The sequence below is a fragment of the Hirundo rustica genome, chromosome 12 (assembly GCF_015227805.2).
Source record: "Hirundo rustica isolate bHirRus1 chromosome 12, bHirRus1.pri.v3, whole genome shotgun sequence".
NCBI lineage: Eukaryota > Metazoa > Chordata > Aves > Passeriformes > Hirundinidae > Hirundo > Hirundo rustica.
In genome coordinates this window covers 9,528,451-9,553,226 of record NC_053461.1, presented here as the reverse complement: position 1 = coordinate 9,553,226, position 24,776 = coordinate 9,528,451, and the positions used below count along the sequence as shown (strand labels likewise).

Sequence of the window (24,776 nt, the reverse complement as noted above, 5' to 3'; positions counted from 1 at the left end):
GCAATTCATGGCATTGAGAGGAAGGTAGTGAAAGTGTTCCAAATCTGGCTGATATGGGACTTGATCATGCAGATGATGTTCAGGAGAGAATAGGAATGGAAAGAATAGAGCTTGATAGTGACACAGCAAAGAGCAGCAACTGCCATGAGGGTAGGAAAACCACTGCAGGCTCCTCAAAGCTGTGGATACCTTGGATATCGCCCCACTTCATAAGGAGTGTCAGGCACTCTGGGAGTCTAGAAAGAGGCTGTCAAGGGTGATTTGTGCAAAAAGACACATTCTGAAGAGGATCATAGCTCTTAGGTTGTTCTCATGTAGTGGCCTCAGAGATAGCTCAGACTTAATGACTAAACTTTTTGTGCTGTAGATGAGAGAGAGACTTTCGTTGAGTTTCTGCTATTGCTATTGATACCGTCCCCAATCCTAATGGAAATTTCTCATGGTTCAATTGTGTGTGCACAGAACTTGGACATCTAACAGGCTCCTATGCAGCCCCAGTCAGGGAACACTGAATGAAGGGGCCATTCAGAAGCATGGAATGGCACTGCCTGGATTCCCAAAGGCATCCCCCACTTCTCCTACCATTCTTTTTCCTTTTGGGGTTCATCATCTCCATGGGCATCCTGCAGTCTGGAGCCAGCTAAGGAGATCCACTGGGAGCTGCTGAAGGTAGAGGAAGGGAAGGAAGGAAGGCAAGGTGGAAACAGGTAAATGCAAGATATCTTCTGTATGCCTGGAGGATCACACCCTGCTTCCCAGGAATAAAAACATGAAATAAGAGATAGTTCCAGCTGGGCACATAGTGATGCAGAGAGATTAGATTTCTTTCAAGCAAGTCTTGAAAACTAAGTCCTTAAATGAAGTAAGATTGTCAGCTCTTTCCAACAGGATCTCTTACACAGGTGTCAGCACACTGAGGGACTATAGAGCATAGATGAAAACTCATTGCAGAGAAAGTTGATTCTCTCTAATGTCTGTGATGTATAAATGCATTTTCTATCATAAATATGAAGCAGAAAGAATTGATGAAATACTAGCTTTGAATAAGGCGAAGTAGCAGATTCTTTGATAGACAAGTCTAATTTTTGTTCTCATCCATGTAGGTGTAAACCTGTAGTAAGTAGTCTGCTGATGGCAGTTGTGTTGTGCCAAGATCATTTATTCTCACCCAGATCAGAATCCCAAGCCTAGCTTTTGAAGTGTTAATTTCTGAAAAGTCCTATTGGCACAGCACAGAGTATGTTGCTACTGTCCAAAACCCCTTCCCAGACTAATTGTTAGCTCCAGCATGTAAAACCCTAATGACTTAACTGGAATTATTCTAGAGTCATGCTGATAGAAGGAAAATGAGAAATACATCAGAGTTTTTGGCCTGAGTATTGTTCAAGAACCTGTACCACGTGTCTTAATAAGCAATCCTTCAACATTATTATTGTCTGTTTGTTGTTAATGTTGTTGTCTGTTAATGTTCCTAGAGAATCTCATGCTACTTATACACCATACATAATCCTCACAAGTATATGAACAGCATTTCCTAAGGCTCAAAATCCTTTCTCCCATTCATTGTTTTCACTAGTCTCAGCTCTTTCTCTCCATATTCTCCTAGGAACATAACTACATTCGTTGGGAAGTCCAAGAAAGCAGTATTGTGTTCTTAATGACAGAGGCAATTGAGACACTTTTGGAAGAAAACCAGACGGGAGGGCTCTATTTAAGGTCATGCATTTTAATCTCTCACTTAAAAAAAAAAATCTTTTCTAGCTACTTCTCTAAAAACATATCTCAGCCAACATACAAATGAGGAAAATTTATCCAAATGAATCCATTTGTATGCCATATTCATTACTTACAATAAAACACACTCTGTAGAACTAGTGTCTCTGAAATACAGGTCACTGGTAAAAAGAAGTTGTATCACTACGACAGTTTTAGCCACGTATTTCTTTTATGTTGTACAATTCCTGCTTTATAAATAATGTATTGAAGGACTTAAATGAGAAATCCTATTATGGAAGATTTAGGAACCAAAGAATTTTTGTTTATCCTCCTCAGACTGGCATCCTACCTATTACAACTTGTTGGGGTTTTTTTCCCCCCTGGGTTCTTGCTGAAAGCTTTCTTTAAGTTTTAAACTGTTAAATGAGGTTCAATTAAATACTAAATGTCTTGATCATAAAATACTTATTTGAATATGTACTTTGGGGTCTCTCTGGAAAAGAATGTGTGTGTAGGAGGAGGTGCAAGGAGACATTTTAGCTTTCATGCTTGAGTATTAACTGTGCATTTGAATAACACTTTTGCAATAAACATGTCTATTTATAAATATGATTTGGACTTCTGACAAGTAGCAGCTTATGGGTCTGATTCTGAGCTTTTAAATCTGTGCAACAGCCTCCAAGGTGTCCATGTACAAGGAGGAACAAAAATAGGCAGATAAATTGGTCTGATAGATGAGATTGAAACTGCTTTCTACTCACTTAAGTATTTTCAAAGGAAGTCAGGAAAGGCATTTTATGAGAAAAGAGGGAGCTGAATCTGAAACAACTGACCATGCTTAGGAAGACAATAATCTGTTTTATCTGCCTTGCTTCTAATCAATCTCTTGCCCTCATGTCTTCTATAAGCTGCATTACCTCATCTGCTGTGCTGTGAGTTACTAAAGGATGACAGTGCTCCTTGGTTTCATCTTTGGAAGTGCCTGCCAGGGCTGGTATATGGCTCCCTCATTTCTCTGAGGCACCAGCTATGCAGCTCTGCTTAGCAGAGAATGAGAGAGAAATTTAACTGCTGAGACTCAGCTTGAGTGCTGGTAATGAAGGGAAACGTTACATAAGAGACTAGCACTATTAAATCTGTTGTACATTCCAGAGATCAATTTAATATTGAATTACTTTATGGGAGATAAATATTGGATTTCATTTGTTTGTTGAAGAATTACTTCTTTTCTTTTCTTTTCTTTTCTTTTCTTTTCTTTTCTTTTCTTTTCTTTTCTTTTCTTTTCTTTTCTTTTCTTTTCTTTTCTTTTCTTTTAACCCATTTCCTAGGTTCCTTTGATAAAAATTCAAAGAGGCACTACTAAGAGCACATGTTGCTTGATATTGTGATCTGAGGACTCAGTTATAGGATAAAGAATAACACAGTACCCTGAGAGCACGAACAAGTCTTGATCATCTGGAGCAGCACTTGGAGCCTCCACCCACCACTTTTGCACATAGATCCAGGAGCATCTGTTAAACCCAGGCCTGAGGGGTCAATTCCTTCTGAGCCTTTGCCTGAAACCTGCTAGTAGGGCCTCCTGCAATTGCCCATCTCTGGTTCTGTGGAGCTGTGACCTCATGGCGAGCTTATTACTCGGCTCAACTTCCCTTTGGAAGCTGCTCTGCTCTTGTTGTTCCCCGATACACTGCCCTGTCTGAGAGACAGTAGTGCATGTCTAATTTCAACCAAATTATGAGGTGTGAATCTGGTAGTCAGTCTCAATGGAGCACAGTCCTGTGTGGACCCCCAGACACCTTGTAGGCGTTCTTTTTGTTCAACCACCCTGTCTATGCAATGAGACTGACATCTGTGTGGTTTTCCTAGAGGAAAAGAAATTGTCACTGTTGGACTTGGCTGCAGGGTAAATTTAATTCCGTAAGAACTCTGCGTGGATGAGACTTAGAAGTGCAATTCCTCTGTACCAGTGCCTGCTTTGTATCAGTGACATGGGTGAAGTCAGTGGATGCTGGAATGTTCCCTATTTCTTGTAGCTCAACTGCATGTCAGGCTCACTCCTATAGAAATATTCAGAGGTATTTAAAGCAGTTATTGCCTTTGCACCTGCTGAAGTAATTACTGACAGTGACTCTTTACCACTTCACCATCATTTATGGAACTTCCCCCTCAAGTGATGGAAGGCTGTGTTGTTATTAAGGCTGATGTGGCTCTAAATTGCATTTCCTCATGATCATGGGGTAAGAGAGAGGCAGCTGATCCCAGCCCAAGCTGGGTGCTTTGCCTTCAGCAAGATAAGAGCAGTGTGTGGGTAGAGCACGGCACAGAACTGTGCCTCATTGAAATGCTGAAGATGTTCTAATCTCATCACCTGCTCTGCCTTGCCTTCTTGCATCAAAGGCTTGTCTTCTTTATCCTGACTTCTTAATAAAGATCATGTATTTTATTTATATATTTATTTTACTAAAGGAGCTTCCTGCTAAATTAGTACCACTGCTTACAGAGTGCCCTTGAAAGTATGTTTAATTGTAGACTAATCCAAGTGTGATATGGAAAGCTCTCAAGCATTAATGGGTTGTGGAACACAAAGGCGGCTTCAGTGGTTTTTTTAGTCCTTCAGTGGCATCTGAAATATCTCCTAGGAAAAGTGCAATTGTAAAAAGCCTGAAGTGTTGAAAGGGTGTATTTCTTCTCATATGATCATTGTGATAATGAGACAGAAATGTTTAAAACTTCCAGTGAGAAATCCATCTTCCCTGCATAAAGGACATGTAACTGAGAACTGAACTAGGTGGGGTTGAATTCACATGCTCTGTTCATGAGTGTGGCTAACAAAGAACCCGCCCCACATCATGGGCATGGAAATAGGCATTGCTGCCCTTGGGACACCTGATGGGACTCCCAGGAGGCTGTGACCAGGTGTGTTTTACTGACCCCAACTATAGTTTTCGGTAGTTTAAGGCATAATCTCAAGTACACCATGCACTGCTGATGGATTACTTGGTACAGGAGTGTCCCTCAAATGACCTAAGCTCCTATTCCCTCTTCTGTGGCCTGCCTTAGCTCTCTAAATGTCACCCCCATTTTATGTAGAGACTCCTGCAGGAGCAGAACATGAACTCAGTTTTTCAGCTGCTCTATCCAGAGAACCTGAGATAAAGACAATCTTTGTGGTCTTAACTGTAATTCCCTATGTCTCCACTTGCATTCCTGATGGTTTCATAAATATGAATGAAGAAACCAGTGGGACAGGATGATCTGGATTCTTGAGTGATAGAGCAGAAAGTGGCTGGAGTTGTCTGATACAGCAAGGTCTTTTTCCCCGCCAGTTTGAAATCTCACATGGTATATACATTGTAGACAATGAATAGCCTGTTAATGTGAGACTCCTTCACTTGGTTGTAGATGTGAATTGATTTAAATTTGAGACATTTTTTCTTGTTGATTTTTGTATTCAGTTCTTTGGAAAGAGTCCTGAGACAGCCATTTCCATAGAGGAAAAAATATACTTTCTCACAGGAGTAATTCTCAACTTCTGCATCTGGGAACACAGAAAGACTCTCCGCTCAGAGAGTCTAATATCCTCAGTTCCTTTGTTAGCAACCTTTCAGTGTTAACGTTGCTTTAAGAGAGGAGGCTGAAGTTCACGATTTCTTGTTTGCCAGAATGCTCTTTTTCTAAGCTTGAAAAACTGAATTTTACTCCCCTCTGATTTTTCCTTCTTCCTTTCTATTTACTGAGAAATTAGTTTTGCTATTGTAGATTGAATATGAAATTTGATTTAGCTGAAAATAGCTGTGCAGGGTTTAAAAAAAATGGAGATCTTTTGTACCTTCAGGACTGTCTCTGATAAACATTAAAGGATTAAAAGAAGTTAAATATAAGTTACTTAAACCACCCCATTAAGGTTTCATGAATACTTGAAAACATGTAGTAGCTCTGAAATTTTTGAAAAGATGCACCAATAGGTTGTGGAAATCTACTTTTCTAATAACTATACAGGAAAAATATTTGGTTGTGGATCTCCTGGACTGGCAGCTGAATGTCTTCATTAGCAGGTAATGGTTGTGAGGGTTTTTTTTGCAAAAAAATCACTGACTGCTTTGTCAGTTTTGTACCTGATTATTTGTGTTATTTCTAAAGTTACCTTGCCCCACAGTTACTCTATTTAGAAAACTACAATAAAAACACAGTAAGAAATAAACAGGTATTATACTTCTAGAAAAGTTCAGGGCCATCTTGTTCACCTCCCCCTCCCTGCTTGAAATAATAAGGCAATCAGCAAAGTTATTGGTTTCTGACATGCCACATGCATTCCCTAACTGGTACCATTTATTCCTCTGATTGAACAAGAACCTCTTTCATTTTTCACATGAATACTTTTCTTTTGTGTGAGTGCATATTCTTCATTAGAGGTACAGTAACAACTGTACTAATATAAAAATATCTAGCCTGACAACCAGCAGCCATCTGTCTTTGGCACCACAAAACTGCATTTCAAAAGGGTCAGTTTAGTCTGTGGGGAGTTTTAATATTATTGGTTCTAGTTAAAACTGCCTTGAGAATCTCTCTCTGCATTACACTGCAGTCTGTGGACTGTACATAAACTGGTAGCAAATTGTCTTGCATGCTGTACTCAATGAATCTGTCAAGGGAAGCTGTACAATCAGAAACCTTATGAGATAAGCAATCAATTAAATAGACTTAACAGTTAAAATTTTATTAGCTCTTAAACTTTTTCTTGATAAATTTAGGGAAATATTGTCCTGTCCTAAGAGTGGTGCCTCTTTCACAAGGCATAAAGGAGTAGCAGAAAAGACTGCACAGGAGAGGATAATGCTTCTGGTGTAAAGAACAATACAATAAGTAAATATCTGAATTCTGAAATATCCCAAGGAATAGCTCAGTGAGATTCCACCATGAGAAAGGCTCAGCAGGGTGATGCTTCCCTTTTTGACATGGAAATGATTAGCAGAACTCCATGACCATAGTTAATCTCTACCTCAGCTCTCTCAAGTGAATCAAGCCTCAGAGGAGGAGCCCATCAGAGCAAATGCTGCTTTAATTGAGGGTGTCAATACTGAACACATTTAGATGCCAGCCGGGTGTATGCACACACTAAGGGGTATCTAGTACAAACTGCAAGGACCTTGCTGGTCGGTATTGAGGCAAGTAAAGATTTGCCATGCTGGAAAAGGAGATGAAAACCAAACTTGGTGAAGGTTTTCAATATTAAATATTGAACAAAATAAATAACTGTTAATTTCAGCCAGAGGAAAACTTTCCGCTGATGATAGTAGACACTGAATTTTAGTCTAATTTTGCTGCTCTGATGCAGGTTAAACTGATTTTATCCTTGCCTGACTCTAAAATCCAGATCAGGAATACAGTGCTAGCAGATTTGAAGTGTTGCAGTCCCCATTCATAGGGAGCTTCCCCTTGCAAACACTTTTGGAGATTGCACAGAAGATTTAAAAAATAACACAGTCCATTTTAAGAGGTAGATGGAAAATCATATGCAAGTAAAACTTGGAGCACTTGGGGCTCATTTCTCTGACTGACCAGCTTAAGAGTACTAGGGCCAATATATTTTAAAAGCAGCTGAATCAGCACAGGTTGCAGTTGCAGTCCTTTCCCTTTGCATATGCAAAGGCGTAATTACATGCTTACAATGCATTTTGGATTTGCACAGTTGAGCAGCCGTACACGTGCATCTGGAATGCCAGCCTTCACATGGAAATGGCTTGCCTGTTGCAGTCATTTTATGTTTAAAAGTAGTCACAAACACACACATGCACAAAAGAATGCCATCAGTGCTCATTACAGAGTATTGTGTCCATTGGCACAGATGGAAAACCTGCATAGGGACATCAGCATATTAATTCCCAAGAACCAAAGGCTGTAAATTCAAAATGTGGATTTGATCACTGGAAGGGATTTGGAAAGGCAGAGTTTGCAAAGTACTACAGGGTACAGTGTTTCCAGTGTGCACAGGGATCTCAGGTACATCTGCAGCCTGCCCCAGCAAAAGGAAATTGGGATCTGTTTCAATCCTGCATACTGACTTCAAGCACCCTAATTAACCACTCAACGGTACGGCTTGTTGCTAATAACTCAGCTAGCACTGCAATATGTTGGATGGGTATGTTTCTGGAATTCGATTTGCCTTAAGAAAAAGGTGTCACTTGCTGTAAGAGATATGTGTAATATTTTTCTTTTATTGAAGAGAACTAACCAACAAACACAGATAATTGTTGGTAACGTGTGAGGGTCAAATCCACCAACGGTATTTGAAAAATAGGTTTTGATCCATTGCAATTTGTCTGGCAAATAGAACGAATAATTATGACAATTTCTACTAACTGGGAAGAAAACAAAACAAAATACCTTTGTGTTTTGAAGACATTCTGCTTGTACTTCCTTTGATATGACACTTCAGAAAGGATCTTGCTTTGGTGTCTGTGGATAACGTGCTGTAGCTTCTGCTTTGAGTTCTCTCACAAACTTCTGAAGCTGCAAAGAGGAAAGAGTGGGAGATGAGAAGATGTAAACAGAAAAAGCAGCCAGCAATGTATTTTACAGCAGAATGTGGGACTGCTACATTTGACCTATGTATCTTTTGCAGGAGGAATTGGGTGCCTTGGTTATGACAGAGGACAGACACGGAAATGTCTTGATGCAGTGGAGATTTATAACCCTGATGGAGACTTTTGGAGGGATGGACCCCCTATGCCTTCTCCCCTCCTCTCCTTACGAACAAACTCTACCAGCGCAGGCTCCGTGGAAGGGAAGCTGTACCTCTGTGGAGGATTTCATGGAGCAGGTACTAAAATGAGTCCAGCATTCTCTGTGCAGTTAAAATCAGTTTCACTGGACACAGACTGACCTGATGAGTAATCAGGCCTATCAGGTGGCACTGGCATGCCCTGGAGCCACAGACCGGATTCTGCCCTTTGGACAGCCAGCTCCTAATGTCAATATGAATTGGGTTCTGTTTGATTTTTGCTTTTTCCCTTAGCAGAATTTAAGGCTGTTTCTGATCTGCACTAAACCTGTCCAAATCTAAAACCTCAGAAGAATTATTCTGGATTTACATTTAGAGTCACAGAAATGAGGAGCTTAGTGTTTTATGGATATTAGAGAACTTGGGTGTATTTGTTGAAGATTAAGGCCCCATCCATCAGTCCCTAGCCATGTTATCTCACTCTGCCTACTTACTTAAGTGCTTTTTGTAATCAACCTTGAAAAAGCTTTTGTACTTGATGAGAACCCTGGATAGGGAACTGAGATACAAAGAAACTAAAGTTCCAGATCTGGTAATTTTAAATAATCCTAGCCCCATGGACACTTTTTTTCTTTTAAGTCTTCTTCCTTCCAACTTTGCTTAGCTTTATCTAGCTCTCCAGTGCCAATAACCTGGGGAGGTTTTTTTGGGTTTTTTTTTTTTTTCATTATAAATGCAAAGGATTGCAAAACAAGCACACTTAAGCAACTCTGCTATATACAGCTCCCACCCCAGCTTTCTTTTCTAGGAGAAAAGCAATAGTACAGATAGCAATAGCAGTTATCCACTGCTAATAAATGTCATGTCAGCCTCACTGTTGATCAGGAATGGTCACATGGTATAGTCCTTGTCATTACACTTTTACTTGTATAACAACCTCTAACTTAAAGCTCCTGTTATTTTAGAAGGATTATTTTCATCAGCTAGTTCACAACTTGCCTTCTGCTTTCACTTGCTACTGTTTGAGGAAGCTGCTTCCTGAAAACAATTGTTTGGCAGCTCCCTAGCAGGCATTTTCTCATGTCGTCTCTGATAGAAGTTCTGTGACATCAGAGAAATTATGCTTATGACAACTCACTGTGTTTCCATAGCAAACTTTGCGCCATTCTAGTTGTCTTCTCAGTAACATTATGAAAGAGCCTAAAGTTAGTGGGTAAAAATTTCAAAAGGCTAATCATGGGAAATGGTTGAATCATCATCCCTGGAGGAATATAAAAGACATGTAGATGAGGAACTTGGAAACATGTTTTAGTGGTGAGCTTGGCAGTGCTGGGTTAATGGTTGAACTGAGTGATCTTAAAAGTCTTTTCCACCCTAAAAAATTCGATGACTCTGTGATCATTAGCACTGAAAAATGAAGCAATTTTGTTCCAGTGACTAACAGATTAATATGAGATTTTCTGACTAGGGTAACTTCAGAGCCATAAAACCACTTTCTGTACAATGCCACCGCATTCTGTTACTGAATCGTGTATAAAGAGTGGCTGTTCTGGGAGTGGTTGAAAGTCTTCCTGTGGATTTCATGAAGGCCATCTTTTCTATATTTGTATAATGCCAGCTCCATGGGGTCCTGATTCCTCATTCCACTATTGCAATCTATATCATTATGTATAGAACTCCTCTGCACTAATAATGTTATTTAGATTGGAAAACAAGAAGTCAAAGTTAGAAAATGCCAGTTTTGCAGTTACCGGTGCATCCTGAATTCTGACCTCCTACATGTGCATTCTGTACACCAGTAAAGGAGTAGCGTGTAGTTGTGTTGTAAGACATTGCTATCGTGTCTATTAACAAGGCAGACAAAATAAAGAGTCTCACTGTCAAATCAAGTGTAACCACATAGTTTAGGAATTGAGAGGAACTCTTGCCTTAAAAACAGCCTTCTTAATGTGACTTTCAAGTTACTGTAGGAAAAGGGCTTTCTAAATGGTCATAAACAATAACAGCTTCTAGCTACCATCATCAAGACAAGGATGGGCAGAAGCTGTAAGCTGAATATGAAGATGTCACCTGGCTGGCATGTCTCCCTGGCCACATGTTCTCTGCATGCTGGAAAGGGCTCTTGCCTGATTTACTCTTTGAGGATGAAGGATGGAGTGAGAGCGTGTTATTACTGTTACATGGGAGCTTGGAGAGGGTGATTTGACTATGCATTTTCACAATTACAGCTTCTCAGCAGCTTCAAAGTGCAGAACAGCATGTGCTGCTCTGCTTTAGTAGAAGATAGTATTATTTTAGAATGCGTTTTTTTGGTTTTGGTCTTTGGGCTTCTTGGCATGTCACTTTGGTCTTTTGTGAGGGATGCAACTGAAAGAGGATATTCCAATTTTACAAAACATTGTAATTTAGTTTCATCCAAGTGGAGTTCTTGGAACAAGCTGGAAGCACAACTGTAGTCTTTGGATTTTCTGCCTGCTGAATGCCAAAGGGCTGCTGTGATCATTCAAGAATAAACACAGCAGAGAAAAAAAAAAAAAGAAAAGCCAAAATCACTGCTGTGATGGAAGTCTTAGCCTATGGGGCTGAAACGATCTCTTTTGATAGTATAGATCTATCCCAGTCTCTTCAGCCTTCACTTGCTTTTGCATTTGCTTAAACCCACTCTCGATCCAGCAGGAAGTTGACCTAGTAAACGCATAGTTGCATGCTAATTTTTTACTGGTATGTGTCATGCTCTGTATGCCTTCCTGCATGCAAATAGACCGAAGTAGGTCATTAGAGCCCAGTGATGCTGTAAACAAAGCTGAAAATCAGCTGTTAACTGCCTAAAGGGCCCTAAATTTGTAAGAAAGGTGAGTACTGCTCAGCTACCATATTTTGAGTGCCATGTGACAATTGAAGTTTTGTGATGGCAGGATTCCCATTCCATATGTATGGCCGGTCACAAGTCCTTGTCTGCCTGAAGGGAGGACAAATGGTGCAGCCCTAACATCATCCCTGGGAGAAAAGGAAGAAAAACTGCAGCTACTCAAGAGGGAAGTCAGCTTGGACAGCTGACAGTAGCAATAGGAGTCCTTCTAAAAGATGTGTGAACTCCAAAGTGTGTTCAAGATTCCTCTGAACTCCAAGGAGTATTTTTCAATGTTGAGATATGTTGGTAAAGCTTGTACAGTTTCCCCTGCTGAGGCTTGCTCAAGTTAGAGGCTTGTTCAAAGCTGGCCATAGAAGAGAAAAGGGGATTAATTCAGCTGAAGCTTAGACACTTCTCTGCAGTGCCTACACTAAGACCTTGGTAACCCCAGGTTCTCTGCAGCAGATGGAGAACCACAGACATTTCAGAGGGAGATTCAGATCCTTGGTGCTTTTTATGTGCTCTGAAAGAGCAGAAATAAATTCAGAACCCTGAGGAGCTCTCCTTCTCTTAAAGCTTCATGTTTAAATCAGGATGTGAGGGACTCTAACTTGGCTTACCTAGGGCAAACACATCAGGAACTTGGTGTCTATGGTTTGGTGGTGCAAACACCTGAGAGACCTCTGTATTGTTATCACTAGCTGATGGATGTTGTATGTTTTTACAGTCATAAGTACCCCAAAACGTTTTGAATCCGTTTCCTCCTCAGCAAGACTTGCAAAACTTCATCTGTTGGCCAGTAGTTTATACAAATGAGCTCATTTTCTACTAAAACTACTACGGTAAACAGGAGCCATTAACCTGCTTGTCTCAGCTATAGCTCATGAAGCCTTGTGTTGCAAATGTTGTCATTTCCTAGCACTCTTGTAGCATTCCTCAAAATAATCAGACATGTTTTAATTTTTTTTTTTCCATTAGTTTATAGTTCAGCACAGAGTGGAAACATTACCCCTAGTATGAATACTCCGCAGGGCACAGTGCGCAATAGCCAACCAGATTTCTGCTAAAATACAGCCACATTTCCTGCTGTAACTGTGGATTTTAAAGCAGTGTTTGCAGCCTGACTGTACAGTATTCTTGTTCACATATTTTATTTTATTTTCATTGAACAAAAACCTGTCAACCTGCACAGGCTGACAACTACTGACATCAGCCTGTGCCCAGCAGAAGCAGCCTCATTAGTGTGGCTCCCCGATGGAGGGGGGAGCAGCTCTTCAGGTATGCAGGATTGCACCCTTATAAATGCCTGCCAGATCAGGTTCCCTTTCTTTTTGACTTGTTCTAAGCATTATAAATGTTTTTCTGATGAAAATAATGAAAGAAAGGGTGTGTATCTGTTTGCTGGGACCATGTAATCTGCTGTCACTGTCACTCCTGTCACTCATAGCCTGTAACTGGTGGATGGGGATTGTTGCTTCAGTTTCAGGCTATAGATGTTGGTCCAGCTGGCTGTTTCATAGATTTGAAAGAAAGAAACTGAAATTCAGAGTGGATTTTTTTTTTTTTTTTTTAAACTCGAAGCATCCTGGCTGTATCAGCAATAGTGTGGCCAGCAGGACCAGGGCAGTGATTGACCCCTGTACTGGGCACTGTTGAGGCCACGGCTCAAATCTTGGGTTCAGTTTTGGGCCCCTCACTACACAAAAGACGTTGAAATGCTGGAGTGTGTCCAGAGAAGGGCAACAGAGCTGGGGAAGGGGCTGGTGTACAAGTCTCTTTGGGAGTAGCTGGGGGTGTTTAGCCTGGACAGAAGGAGGCTCAGGGGGGACCTTATGGCTCTACAACATCTAAAAGAAAGATATAGCCGGGTGGGGGTTGGGGTCTTCTCCCAGGTAACAAGTGACAAAATGAGGAAATAACCCCAAGTTACGCCAGGGAGGAAAATTTCTTCACCAAAAGCACTGTCAAGCACTGGAATGGGCTGCCCAGTGCAGTGATGGAATCACCATCCCTGGAGGTGTTTAAAAGCCATGTAGATGCAGCACTGAGGGACATGAGATAGCAGTGGCTTGGCAGTGGCTGGGTTAATGGTAATCTTGGTAATGGATTTGGTAATCTTAGAGGTTTTTCCAACCTAAATGATTTTATGTTAACTAAAATGCCACCTTTACTGTGATACTGTCACCCACATGACATCAGCTAATGTGCAAAGTACAAGTACAACCACCACACTGCAGATTATGAAATGTTTAATAGATCTGTTCTTTGCAGCACATATTCCCTACAAGGTCTTATAATCTCATCAGGTGATGGGGCTTGTTGTGGAGCTGTCTGTCTCTGAACTGGTAGTTTTGCCATCTCCCTCCTATGTAACTTAGAGCAGAGGAGGTGAATGTACTGCTTCCCTACCAAGTATGTTGAAAATTTCCATAATGTGTTTAGTCTCGTGTGGGACCAGAGCTGCTTAATCTATTTTTTTTTAATTACTTACTGATATGAAGTAGAAATTAATTTTCACTTGAACAGTGTTACAGCCAGAGGAAGGGAAAAGGGAAGAAATATGTATGAAATGGACATGCAAGAATATAAATTATTTTGTGCTTGCAACTGTTGCCCAGGATAGGTAACAGTGATACAGAGTCCTATTACCTCTATTAATTTTGATTCTTAAAATAATAAAAAAAATTACCATGGAATTATTTTCTGTCTATTCTTCCTCATTTACATAATCTGCAATCCATTGATTAGAATAGAAGCAGCCCTGCTTGCAGCAGTACAGAACTGTGCAGTAATTACTGCATTCTAGCTGAGCTAATGAGTTTTTATCTCCACACTGCCCACTCCTAACAGTGGACTAGCTTAATAGTTATTTGACTAACCCCTCATAAAAGTTGTTCCCCTTAGTCTCTTCTGTGATTTAGATGGAGAATCATTCTAGTGCTTGTTTTTTATTATAGTGGGTATGGAACATAACTGGAATTAAATATAGACATATTAAGGAGTCTGGCACAGTAAATACTGGACTTGTGAAGCTTGGGGGTTGAGAGATTGGAACAAAACCTGGTTCTCCAGCACTTTCCCATGTTCCCAGCTAAATAAAGCAGAGGTTTGAACCCCAGGCTGCTTATCTGCAGCACTGTTTGTTTCCCTCTGTTAAAATTTAGTGTGCACAGATGAGTAATTAAAGTTCTCCTGCCCACAGTTGTTGCCATTAGAATAAATATTCCGCAAATGGAAGGGATTCAGGGCCTTTGTATACGGGGTATGGGCTTATAACTGTTAGTTATTAAAGCTTCTGTTTACCAGAAAGCCCTGTAGCAGGTCACAGCAGCAGGCTGGGCAATCAGAGGTGAGCTGGGGGGGGGGGGGGGGGGGGGGGGGTGTCAGAGTCTGTTTTGGGTAGAGACGCGTGGACAGCACGTGAGCGGGTAGCTGATTGGGTGGTGAGATGCATGGACAGCAAGTGAAGGGGAAGCTGATTGGGTGGTGGGACGCATGGACAGCAAGCGAAGGGGAAGCTGATTGGGTGGTGAGACACATGGACAGCAAGTGAACGGGAAGCTGATTGGGTGGTGAGTCACATGGACAGCAGCGCTGCAGCTGAGCTGAGCAGCCAATGGGCGCTTTTTTTCTGTTAAGTGTTGGTTACGGCCGGTGGACACTAAAGGTACGTGAGAGAGGTTTTCTGCCGTACATTCTCTTCGCATGCACACGGGGCTGCGTGCCTGTGTTTGCCATTGCTACACTTGCATTTTGCTCAGCACAGGACTTAGGCTACAGGCACTGCCAGGGCTCTGCAGCTCACAAGCCATATCCATCCCAAAGAACGCAGCTTGACCTTTCACCAAATTCTCCCCCAGCACCAGCATGAGCTCCTGGCGCTGGGACAGACCTCTGCAGATGCTGCCTGCGCAGGGAGGGCTGCTCATCTACCCTGCTCATTAGCTGGAAATGTGCTGCCACAAATGAGGCCAAATCAGGTCAGGGGAATTGCTGGGCGGCAGCACCTGCTCATTTCACGTCTAAATTTGACCTTCTCACTCTCTGGAAGCATGGTATTAGCTATTCAGTCCTGCTTCTTACTGAGGCTCATTTATTGTTTATAAAGGGTTAATGAATGATTAATAGATATTTTAATGCATTTTAATTAATTGCTGAAAAGGTCAATAGGTTGTTTAGAAAACATGGCTTGTAGCCATGTATGACATCTTCTATTTTGTTCAAAACTGCCTGTCACGCACAGTCTAAACATGTTTTAGATCTTCTATAAATTATAGATGAACCTATTGTAAGGAATTTAGAAACAGTATTTCAGGATGGCCTGAGCCAAATAGTTCTTACTCTGATTTGCTTTTTTTACCCATGAGTTCATATTGCATTGACTTGCTGCCTCTGTAACCTGTGATCCCTTGATCCCGCTATCACCTACTTGTAAGATTGTCCCTGATAGAGGCCTTGGCCATGAGGAGAAGGCAAAATCTGGAAGGATTTTAAAAGCTTAAGTAACTGGGTCAGTCCCAAGGATAACAGTTGAAGCAACTGAAACAGAAGTGCCCTTCTATAAACAGCCCATTCTTTATATATGTATTATATATATATATTAATATTTTTATATATGTATTTAATATGATTTTAGTATCCATTGATTTGTGAGTGAATGGCTGGATCATGCAACTATGGTGCTGAAGAATTGCACAGCAGATTGGGGGGGAGAGGACCTGTCTATGAGAATGAATATCTTACCTTACTCCATGCAGGTGCTGGGAAAACAGTAAGCTGCCACAGTGGTGAATTCAAGCCCCAACCTTCCTCCCAGCTTTGAGTATGTCTGATGGGATACACTGCCCTGGTACTTCACATCATGAAGGCTGGCCAGCATGTTAAACAGCCAAACCATGCTCCCTTTCCTGTGCATTCTCTGCCTGCTTCTGTCCACACGCACAGATGGTGGATGTCCTTGACCTCATAAGGGCGCTGGCTGTGTCTCGCTTGTGAGGCTGGTGGAGTTAGGGAGCAGCTCACACACACAAGTGGAATTGAAAGCCACTGACTTGATAAACATATTCTTTTTCCTGCTGCAAATGAAGAGCCAGGACATCTGGTAGTAATGATCTAAATGCACTTCTATCCCATTGCAACACAAACATGAATTCCCAGGTCACCTAACTCTGCCTCATGTAATTAGGAAAGCAGCAATTAGTGGTGAGGAAGATAAGTAGCGGATGCTAGTCCTATATGTTTGAAATCATTCTCTGGTACAAATAATGGCATGAAGAAACAGGTACAGACCAGAAGTGAAGTCTGAACTGCTTCAAGGCAGCTCTGCGTGCCTGTTTGCTGTCAAGAACTGGGCAAACAAGTGAAAGAAACACCTGAGCAAATATTTCAAGGACTGTTGAATGACAAGCACCTTGTGATATTCAGGTACTTTTTTTCCATGACAAAAGCAGAGCACACAGCAGTTCTACTGCTACAGGTTTGGTGTCTTTTTTTTTTTTTTTTTTTTAACTTATATAGATTGATTTATGGCAATAGAATACAGAGCATAGTAGGAACCTTCAAACTGTAAAGGAAAAAATGTTGTATCAGCCTGAGAACCAACATCAGGAGGAGATCAGACAAGTGGCCTGTGTGCAGATGTCCCAGGGCACTGAGCTCAAGCACATGTGTGACTCTGAGGCTTTCCCCAGCACACAAGGTGGCCCTGCTCTGGATAAAATTGTTGAGGTGCTGCTGGCCATCTAACAGTGTGCCATTGTGGCTCTGTCACTGCTAGAAGGCAGTTGAACTTGTCCCAAAATACTTTGGATATCTCTGCCCTGCACTGATGCAGAGGCATCATGATTTGTGACTCAGCACCTGCTGTCCCTGTCTCCACAACTCTGCTTCCTCATTCCTATGCTGGAGCAAACTTCCTAGCTGATTGTCAATGGGCTTCTGGAAGAAACAAATGAAATATCAACAACATTTCAGCAAACTTGCCATAGATTTAACTTAAGTGAATGGAAAATATTTTCTTTTTTTTTTTGTTCAGTCCTCTGGACAATGAGCAGGCTACAGCAGAGTGAATTTATTTATCTTGGCTTACAATCATAATAGCTTCATGGTCAGCAGTCCTAGATGAAGTATGGATTTTCTACCTGCTAAGCATATTGTTTAATTCTTCTACATTTTTCTCCCTATAGCCCTCCCAACTCAAAACCTAATAATTGTACCTGAATTTTCAGTTACAAATGAGAAAGAGAAAGAAAGGTTAAAAAAAAAAAAAAGTGGCAATAAATACTGAAATACTATTGTCATATGTTAAATTGTTCCTCCCTTCCCAGCTTCCAAATCAGAATTGGAATGTGGTTAAAAAAAACCTGAACAAACAAACAAACAATAACAAACCCAGATGAAAAAAATACATTAAATATTTATAATGCCTGCAGTCATACTGTGGGTCTTTCCAATAATCATTCATCCTGTTTTGTGTTCAGTCCTGATTCAAATGGCATGAGAAAACTTATGGCATAAAATGAAGTCTGGCCATATTTGGGGAGTGAATCACAAACCTTTCCAAGAAAAGACATGATTGTGTATATGGAGTGCAGGGAATCACTTACTAAAAATTAATATTTTTGTTCTTTTTCTTTCTGCACGTTCAAAGAAAAAAATAATGTGAAAATTTGTGGGAAGGTGTTTTGTTTGCAGACCAGAATATAAAAGTTAATTTAAAGATTAGATTAATTTTGCTTTGACTACTGTATTTGCATATATAAAATACAATTTTAACACTTATAAATTCAGCATTTTCAGGTGTAATTTAAGTCTTGTCACTGAGAAGAGATGGATTTGTAGGTTCATTGTTAACCTTCAGTCTGCACTTACACATCAAGAAGGCAAAACTGTACCAAAAGAGTTCTGACTCTTTTAAACGTACCACAGTTTCTGGTGAGGATTACGTTACACTGGGATTAATGATCCTGTTGCTGCTTTAGCCTCTTTCTTTCCTGAGTATGAGTAAATCACTGTTTTCCTTCTAGAAGAGAATCTGCATCAAGGTTAGGTTTGTACAATTGGAATAATTCTAATATAAAGTGGCTTAAATCCTGTGCAGAAAAACACAATGTAAGAAGCTTCTTAAAACTTCTCATGGTTAAATAAGAATGTGCAGAAAAACACTTCCTCATTTTGAAGAAATAAAATGAGTGAAATCCTTTCATTAGGTAAGGTGGTTTTCTGGTGAGGCAGAATAATGGTATGAGGACAGAAAGTTGTGTGGGGTGGCTTTTTAAGAAGGTAATCTCTGTAAAAAAGCAAATTTCTTTTTGTAGGTGTATCATGATTCTCCCATGAGCAAAATTGTCTGCTAAGATATTGCCCTGTAAAAATTGCAATTAGATAAGGCAAATCAATGAAGAAGAATCAGGAATTATTGTACCTTCAAGCTGTTTATTGGGATTGAAGCCCAAATCCAGCATTACAGCCTGCAATCAAAGGTAATATTCTCTTTGAAAAGCACCACCTTTTCTGTTGATTTCACCAAGAAAAGTTAGGAGAAAAAATAAATTTAAAAATAAGGCTTGAGAACTAAAGTTTCTCAACTCACTTCTCTTTTAAATAGGAAAGGTGTAATTTTTTTTCTGAAGTATAACTTCAGAAAAAAGTATAGTTCTGAGCAGTGCTTTGCCTCACATGAACTTTCTCATCTAAAGGGTGCTGTTTAATTTCCTTTAAACAAGATAAGACTAGAGAAATTATTGCTTCCCTTGTTTAAAAAATAGTATTCTTTTATCTCCCAAGGGTTAAGAGTTAACTAACACTCCATGTGCTGGAAAGTAGAATTTCTAGAGTGGAACTGAACCAGTTAGAATATCCCACAGAAAAAGGAAACAAGGGACATAAAGGTTTGAGAGTCACCCAGGTCAGGAAAAAACACAGCAAGGCTTGTAAGGAAGGGTTGCTGAATCTAAGGAAGGGTTGCTGAATCTGCCTTTGATGTTTTAATAACGATTTTTTTTTTTTTCTGAAGTGTTGCAATCACTCACAGAATGTCTTGGTTCCAGCATTCAATTAATTTTTCATCTGATTGTCTCATTTTTGTCATCATCCATGCCAAAAATATCGAGGCATTAAAATATATTGCATAAAAGAGAACGATCTAATAAAAAACCCCACTGAGACAGGAGCCTCCTGTGTCCCAGCTTTGGTCTGTTTGTATTTCTGTATTTGCCTCAGGAAAAACCTCTTCACTCTTGCAGGGTCATACAGGAGTTTGCTGGTACTGGCACGTGTTACTTGTTTGCTTTTTTTCAGTCATGTCTTCTCTCTTCACATGTAAATGGCTTTTTTTAGCAGTTTGCTGTCTTCTGTCTTGAATGGATACGGTCTTCCAATGTATTATTATTCTATAAAGTCCAGGTTCAACAAGCAAACCATCATAACTTGTTTCACAAAAAGGAATGGAACAAAGACTATTCAGATGAGACTATATCCTGAAATCTTACTCAAAGCTCCTGGAGAGTAAACTTGCGAAGATCTATCAGAGTCCCAGAGGTCTAGCTTTGGACCAGCAAAAATTATACCACAATAAATTGTGACACAAAGGGGGAGGAAATGAGAACAGGTCATGGAAGCTGGGGTAGAAATGCTGTGCTGCCCTCCTTTATCCAGATGAAAGAGGGTGATGGTGAGTGCTTTCCTTAGATAAGCGCGACAAAAATGTGCAAAAATCTCCACAAAACTTGTGCAGCATCCACAAATCTTGTGCATGTTCAGGACCTGCAGAAAACAGAACTGTCCTATATCCACTCAGTAAGGAAGCCAGTTCCTGGGAGGAGAAGTCTTGTTTGCATCTGTCCTGCTCACATCCCAAAGCTCCTCCTTGCAGGGGAGCCTTAGAGGTATTTTAAATCCCACCACACTACATCATTATAACATTAGTAGAAATTTTGCATGGAACCTAAATCATGACAGCACTGTCCTGGGAGTACTAAACCCCCAAGGTTGCTCTCCCCTGGAGAAATTGCTTGAGAAACAATCTGTGTCTCTGGGTGCTCTTCTGCTTTCATTCTTTTGCCGTTCTTCAATCCCTTAGTGTCAGTTACACATAAGGGCAATGCCCAAACCACGAAATGCAATCGATAGATGTGAGATAGGGCTGTTGCTGGGGGTTTGTTTGTATAAAAAAAATTCCCATAAGGGATAACTGAATGGGAATCCCACTCTGGAGCCTGTAAATTTTATCCTGTCACCAGTTTCTTAAGACTCAATAAAACAGCATTGAGGATTCAGTGTTTCTTGTTACGATGGTTCTTATCCTGGTACCTGTAAAATGCCTGTTCTTGGAAGTCTGAGACCTGGCTTTTAATACATCTCTCCCAAGGCTCATCTGACAGCAAAAAACATGAATGTCCTAAGCTCAAAGTAAGGGAAGTTTAGGCAAAGGTTACTTGCTATGAGAAAGCAACTTTAAGGCAAAAAGAAGAAGTGAGCAGAAATGAAAGATGACTTTTAGGAAAGATTGGCTTTGAGCAACAATTGTTGCAGAGCTCAGGACTGTTGTTAGCAAAGAAAGGATTTCTGGTCTTGTCAGAATCTTAATATAGTGCTGCTGGTTCTCTGCTTCATGGTGATTCTTCTATTTTTTGTTTGTCTTTGTAAAAAGCTTCTTGTCTGGAGATTGGCTGTGATTTAATTGCATTATTCTAACCTGCTTGTCCATGACAAATTCTTCAGCATTTCAGAACATCTAAAGTGCATTCAGAGCCTTGGGGAGGTGGGGGAGGCTGGGGGAAGGGGTCGTGTTTTGTCTCCCTAAATCACAAGATGTCCAGACTGTGCACCAAAGAAAAGCCATAGTATTGGAGTGTTTCCTGCAGCCTGAAAATTGCATCTTGGTCGGGGCCAAGAAAAGAACACACTGCATGCAGGCATACAAGAGGCAATACTCTGTCTCTAAAAGATGAGCGTCTGACAAGTGACTGCAGGATAAAATGCCACCTGCATACTTGTACAAAGATGGAGCCCTTGACACTTTTGTTTTTGCAGCTGCACCTGACACCCGGAGTATGAGAACTGAATGCACAGTGGAGATTTCCATCTTCACTATTTAATTTGCTGTATGTTGACAACTCACATGCTCTTCACACAGTGTTAGTACCACACAAATTACCTTTTAATTTCCCCTTTCAGAAGGTTTATAATAACAACTACCCAAACCTCTTTGATCCTGTTTGACTTGCCCCCTGATGCCTGCTGCTGTTGCCTTTATTTTTCAGCTCGCCATGAAGTTATCACCAAAGAGATCCTTGAGCTGGATACGTGGGAGAACCAGTGGAATGTGGTGGCCACCAATGTCCTCATGCCTGACAGTTACGATGTTTGCCTTGTTGCTCGGCTGAACCCGCGGGATCTTATCCCTCCTCCTCCAGATTTAGTAAACCAGTAGAAGTTCAGTGACTCTCAGTGCTTCCAGATTCTGCAGAGACTGAAGAATTTGGGGAGACAAATGCTGCATTGGCTCTGCATCACATCTGAATCCCATAGAGAGGAAAGGGCAACATGCTTAAGGATGTAATTCCCTTTGAGCTGTGCTTCTCTGACGATGCTTGATTTGATAGTACTGGTGCTCTGGACTTCTGTGGTTGAAAGCCAAGGTTGTCCAGCCTTTGTGTATGGCTCTTCATCTTCAATCTGGCTGTGCAAGCTCCAGTGTTGAGTGAAGCCTGGGCTGCTTGGGACCCTTTGCCTCACAGGCACAGTGGCAGCCCAGGACTCAGCTCACAGCAGATGTATGAGAGAAAGCTCTAGCCAGGGAAATTCCTCATTTGCTGTTCATCCCACTTGGATCTACTAAGCTACCCAGGAAGCCAAGAAATAGATTAAGTCAGCTGATGAAAAACAAGTGCCAGACTGTAACTGACTGATGCAAAGGTAAAACATAGAAAAGCCTTTGTTTGAAATGAAATCCCATTAGCCAAGGTCCATTAGCCAAGAACACCAGCTCCTGCAAACATCATCTAAAGCACAGACATAACAGTCAAGACATCTTGTCTGTCTTTGCTAATAGACCTGAACCTGTGCTAGTAGAAAACTAATCCTTTGGCAGCAAGTCACAAATGAGTCTTTCATTAGGGCTGGTAGGCAGTCTCTACCAAAGACAAGAAAAATCTTAAATTTTCACCTAAATCCTATTTATTACAAAGTCTGGTATGACTGGGTTCTTAAAGCTCAGGAAACTTCCTTTGAGAGATGAATAAAAAGATGCAAACTAAAAAGTAATAAATGAGACGAGTATTATCTGCATATCAGTATTGCAACTAGAGGGAAAGGAGAGATGTGCTAACAATAAATGCTTATATAACAGAAATAGCTTTAATGGAATAGCATAAGGCTAATTCTCTACCAACAGAATTTGCTATAATCAAAGGGAAGAGCAACGATTCAAACAGTGCTTCTGAAGGCAGTGTTAGCCTTTATAGGGCTTGAAGACAGTAGGTTAGAGTGAAAATTGTTACCAATACTGCTATCCCATTTGAATTACCAATAACTCATCAGTTCTCTGGTGCCTACCTTGCAGTGTATCTGTCACTGCCTGGGCAGTACAGACAAGAGAACTGGAAATCTCACTGTGCTCTTGGGCCCTGGTTGTAAATGCCAGCATGCTGCAATGCAGACTGAATGCCAGAGGCAAGCATAAGACTAAACTATGATATTGTATGAGAATAATCATTGTCAGCAAGAAGTGGCTTTTGATAACTACAAAAGCAGCAACAAGAGTGGAACAAAAAAACCAAAAAAACAAAACAAAACAAAACAAACAAAAAAAACCCCAACAAAAGCAAAACAAAACAAAAAAACCCCCAAACAACAACAACAACAAAAACAACAAAAAAGTAGTTTACCCATAGTTACTTCCAGGATTTGTATTTACTTCCAGGATTTGTATTTTGGAGCATCTCAATTTTCTCTTTCAAGCATGTTTTAGGCTGCAAAAATGCCAGCTTTTTTTGTTGCTTTTTTCACTGCAGTGCTTATGGCAGAGAGAGATGGAGAGGATGATCCAAAAGCCCTTGCCCAATTCTGACTTTTGTTATTCATTGATTGTTCTATAAATATCCAGTGGGACTATTTAGCTGTCATGTAAAAACTGTTAGAAGGAACATCCTTAAGTTTTCCTGGTAACTCCTGGTAACTGAGGAATGCTAACACAAGAAGGGATTTGGGGAAAAGAAACTGAGGAAAACACATAGAAGAAGAGTAAATCCATGATCCTTACTAATTACAAGCTAATTGCTTGTCTCTCTTTACATTTCCCAAGCAGAATCTGTGTCACAGTCTAAACATGTACTCTTGTGTTTGTATACTTTCGATATTATTCAGCCATCCTTTTTTCTTTCCATTGCTCATATGTAGGTTGTCATCTCCCTAGAGCAGAGTTGTGACAACCATGAATTTCAGCAGTAGAAATCAGTGACCCGTTCCTGAAATTTCAAACCCCTCATCAAGTGCAGTTGTAGGTGTAAGATCAAGGAGGCAAATTCTGCTTTAATAAGGTTTTAAACAAAATTAGTAGAAAGTTCTTCCAATCAATAACCATCCAATATTGGAAACTCTTTGACTTTTGTTACTGTGAAATAAAGATGATTTTGTCTTAATTTCTCTACAAGGTTCTTAGGGCAACTGGAAGCAATGCTCTTCTCTGGAGCATCCATTAAGAATTTCCATGTGAAACTCAAATTTCTGCAACTGTACCTACTGATTTTGCTTTTTCCATATATATATATATATATATATATATATATAAGCAAGATTGTTTTAAGGGGATTTTTTTTTTGATCTTTGATCTCTGCTCTGTGGTCTGTTCCTTACAGTTCTTGCGGTTTAAAGCCTGAACCTAAAGCTAATCTACTGGATTTCACTCTCTGAAAGACAGTCTATTCCAAATATTTCAAGGGGAGAAGGGAGATATTTGCAACCTTTCATTAGTAATATTTGACTATGTATGTGAAACTCAGCTTGCACTCTTCAATTAAACTTTTATTTTAGTAGTGAATTGGCTGTTTCTTTCTCACTTCAAATGTTTTGCTTTTAAGACTGATATTTAATGAGCTGGATGGAAGGAAAGTATGTACTCTGAGAAGGTCTGTCTTGATAACTGAGGGGAGTAATGACATATATTTTGTATATTGGCCTTACAGTCAGAGAGCTTGAACTGCATTGGGCAGTTAACCAGGTTTTTTTCCATGCAGCACAGCCAAGTGACCTTCCCTCACATGCACTGAGCATCACCTTTCCTCCTGTCCATGGGGTCTGACTGCCAGTGGGAGCCCTCATGTGTCTGTTTCTGCCCAAGTCAGAATGTCTAGCACTATTTATCAAGCAGGGGAATGGGTTTTTTCTGGATTAAATATCTAGGATGGGGGCATTAACTTCTTAATTTTATGTGGGCCCTATGCAGTTCCTGGGTTGCCCTTGGGATGACTATGATTTCCAGACTAGTAT

General features: G+C 40.5%; 1 protein-coding gene across 1 annotated transcript in view; it reads left to right on the top strand.

The window, feature by feature from the left end:
* Positions 1-24,327, top strand: part of KBTBD12 (kelch repeat and BTB domain containing 12) — a 41,216-nt gene extending 16,889 nt beyond the window's left edge. Inside the window, exons 5-6 of the mRNA XM_040076704.1 lie at positions 8,339-8,536; positions 21,551-24,327. Of these exons, the coding sequence (XP_039932638.1) occupies positions 8,339-8,536; positions 21,551-21,720 (368 nt within the window). The 3' untranslated portion in view covers positions 21,721-24,327. The remainder of the gene's footprint in view (positions 1-8,338; positions 8,537-21,550) is intronic.
* The last annotated feature ends 449 nt before the right edge of the window (positions 24,328-24,776 follow it).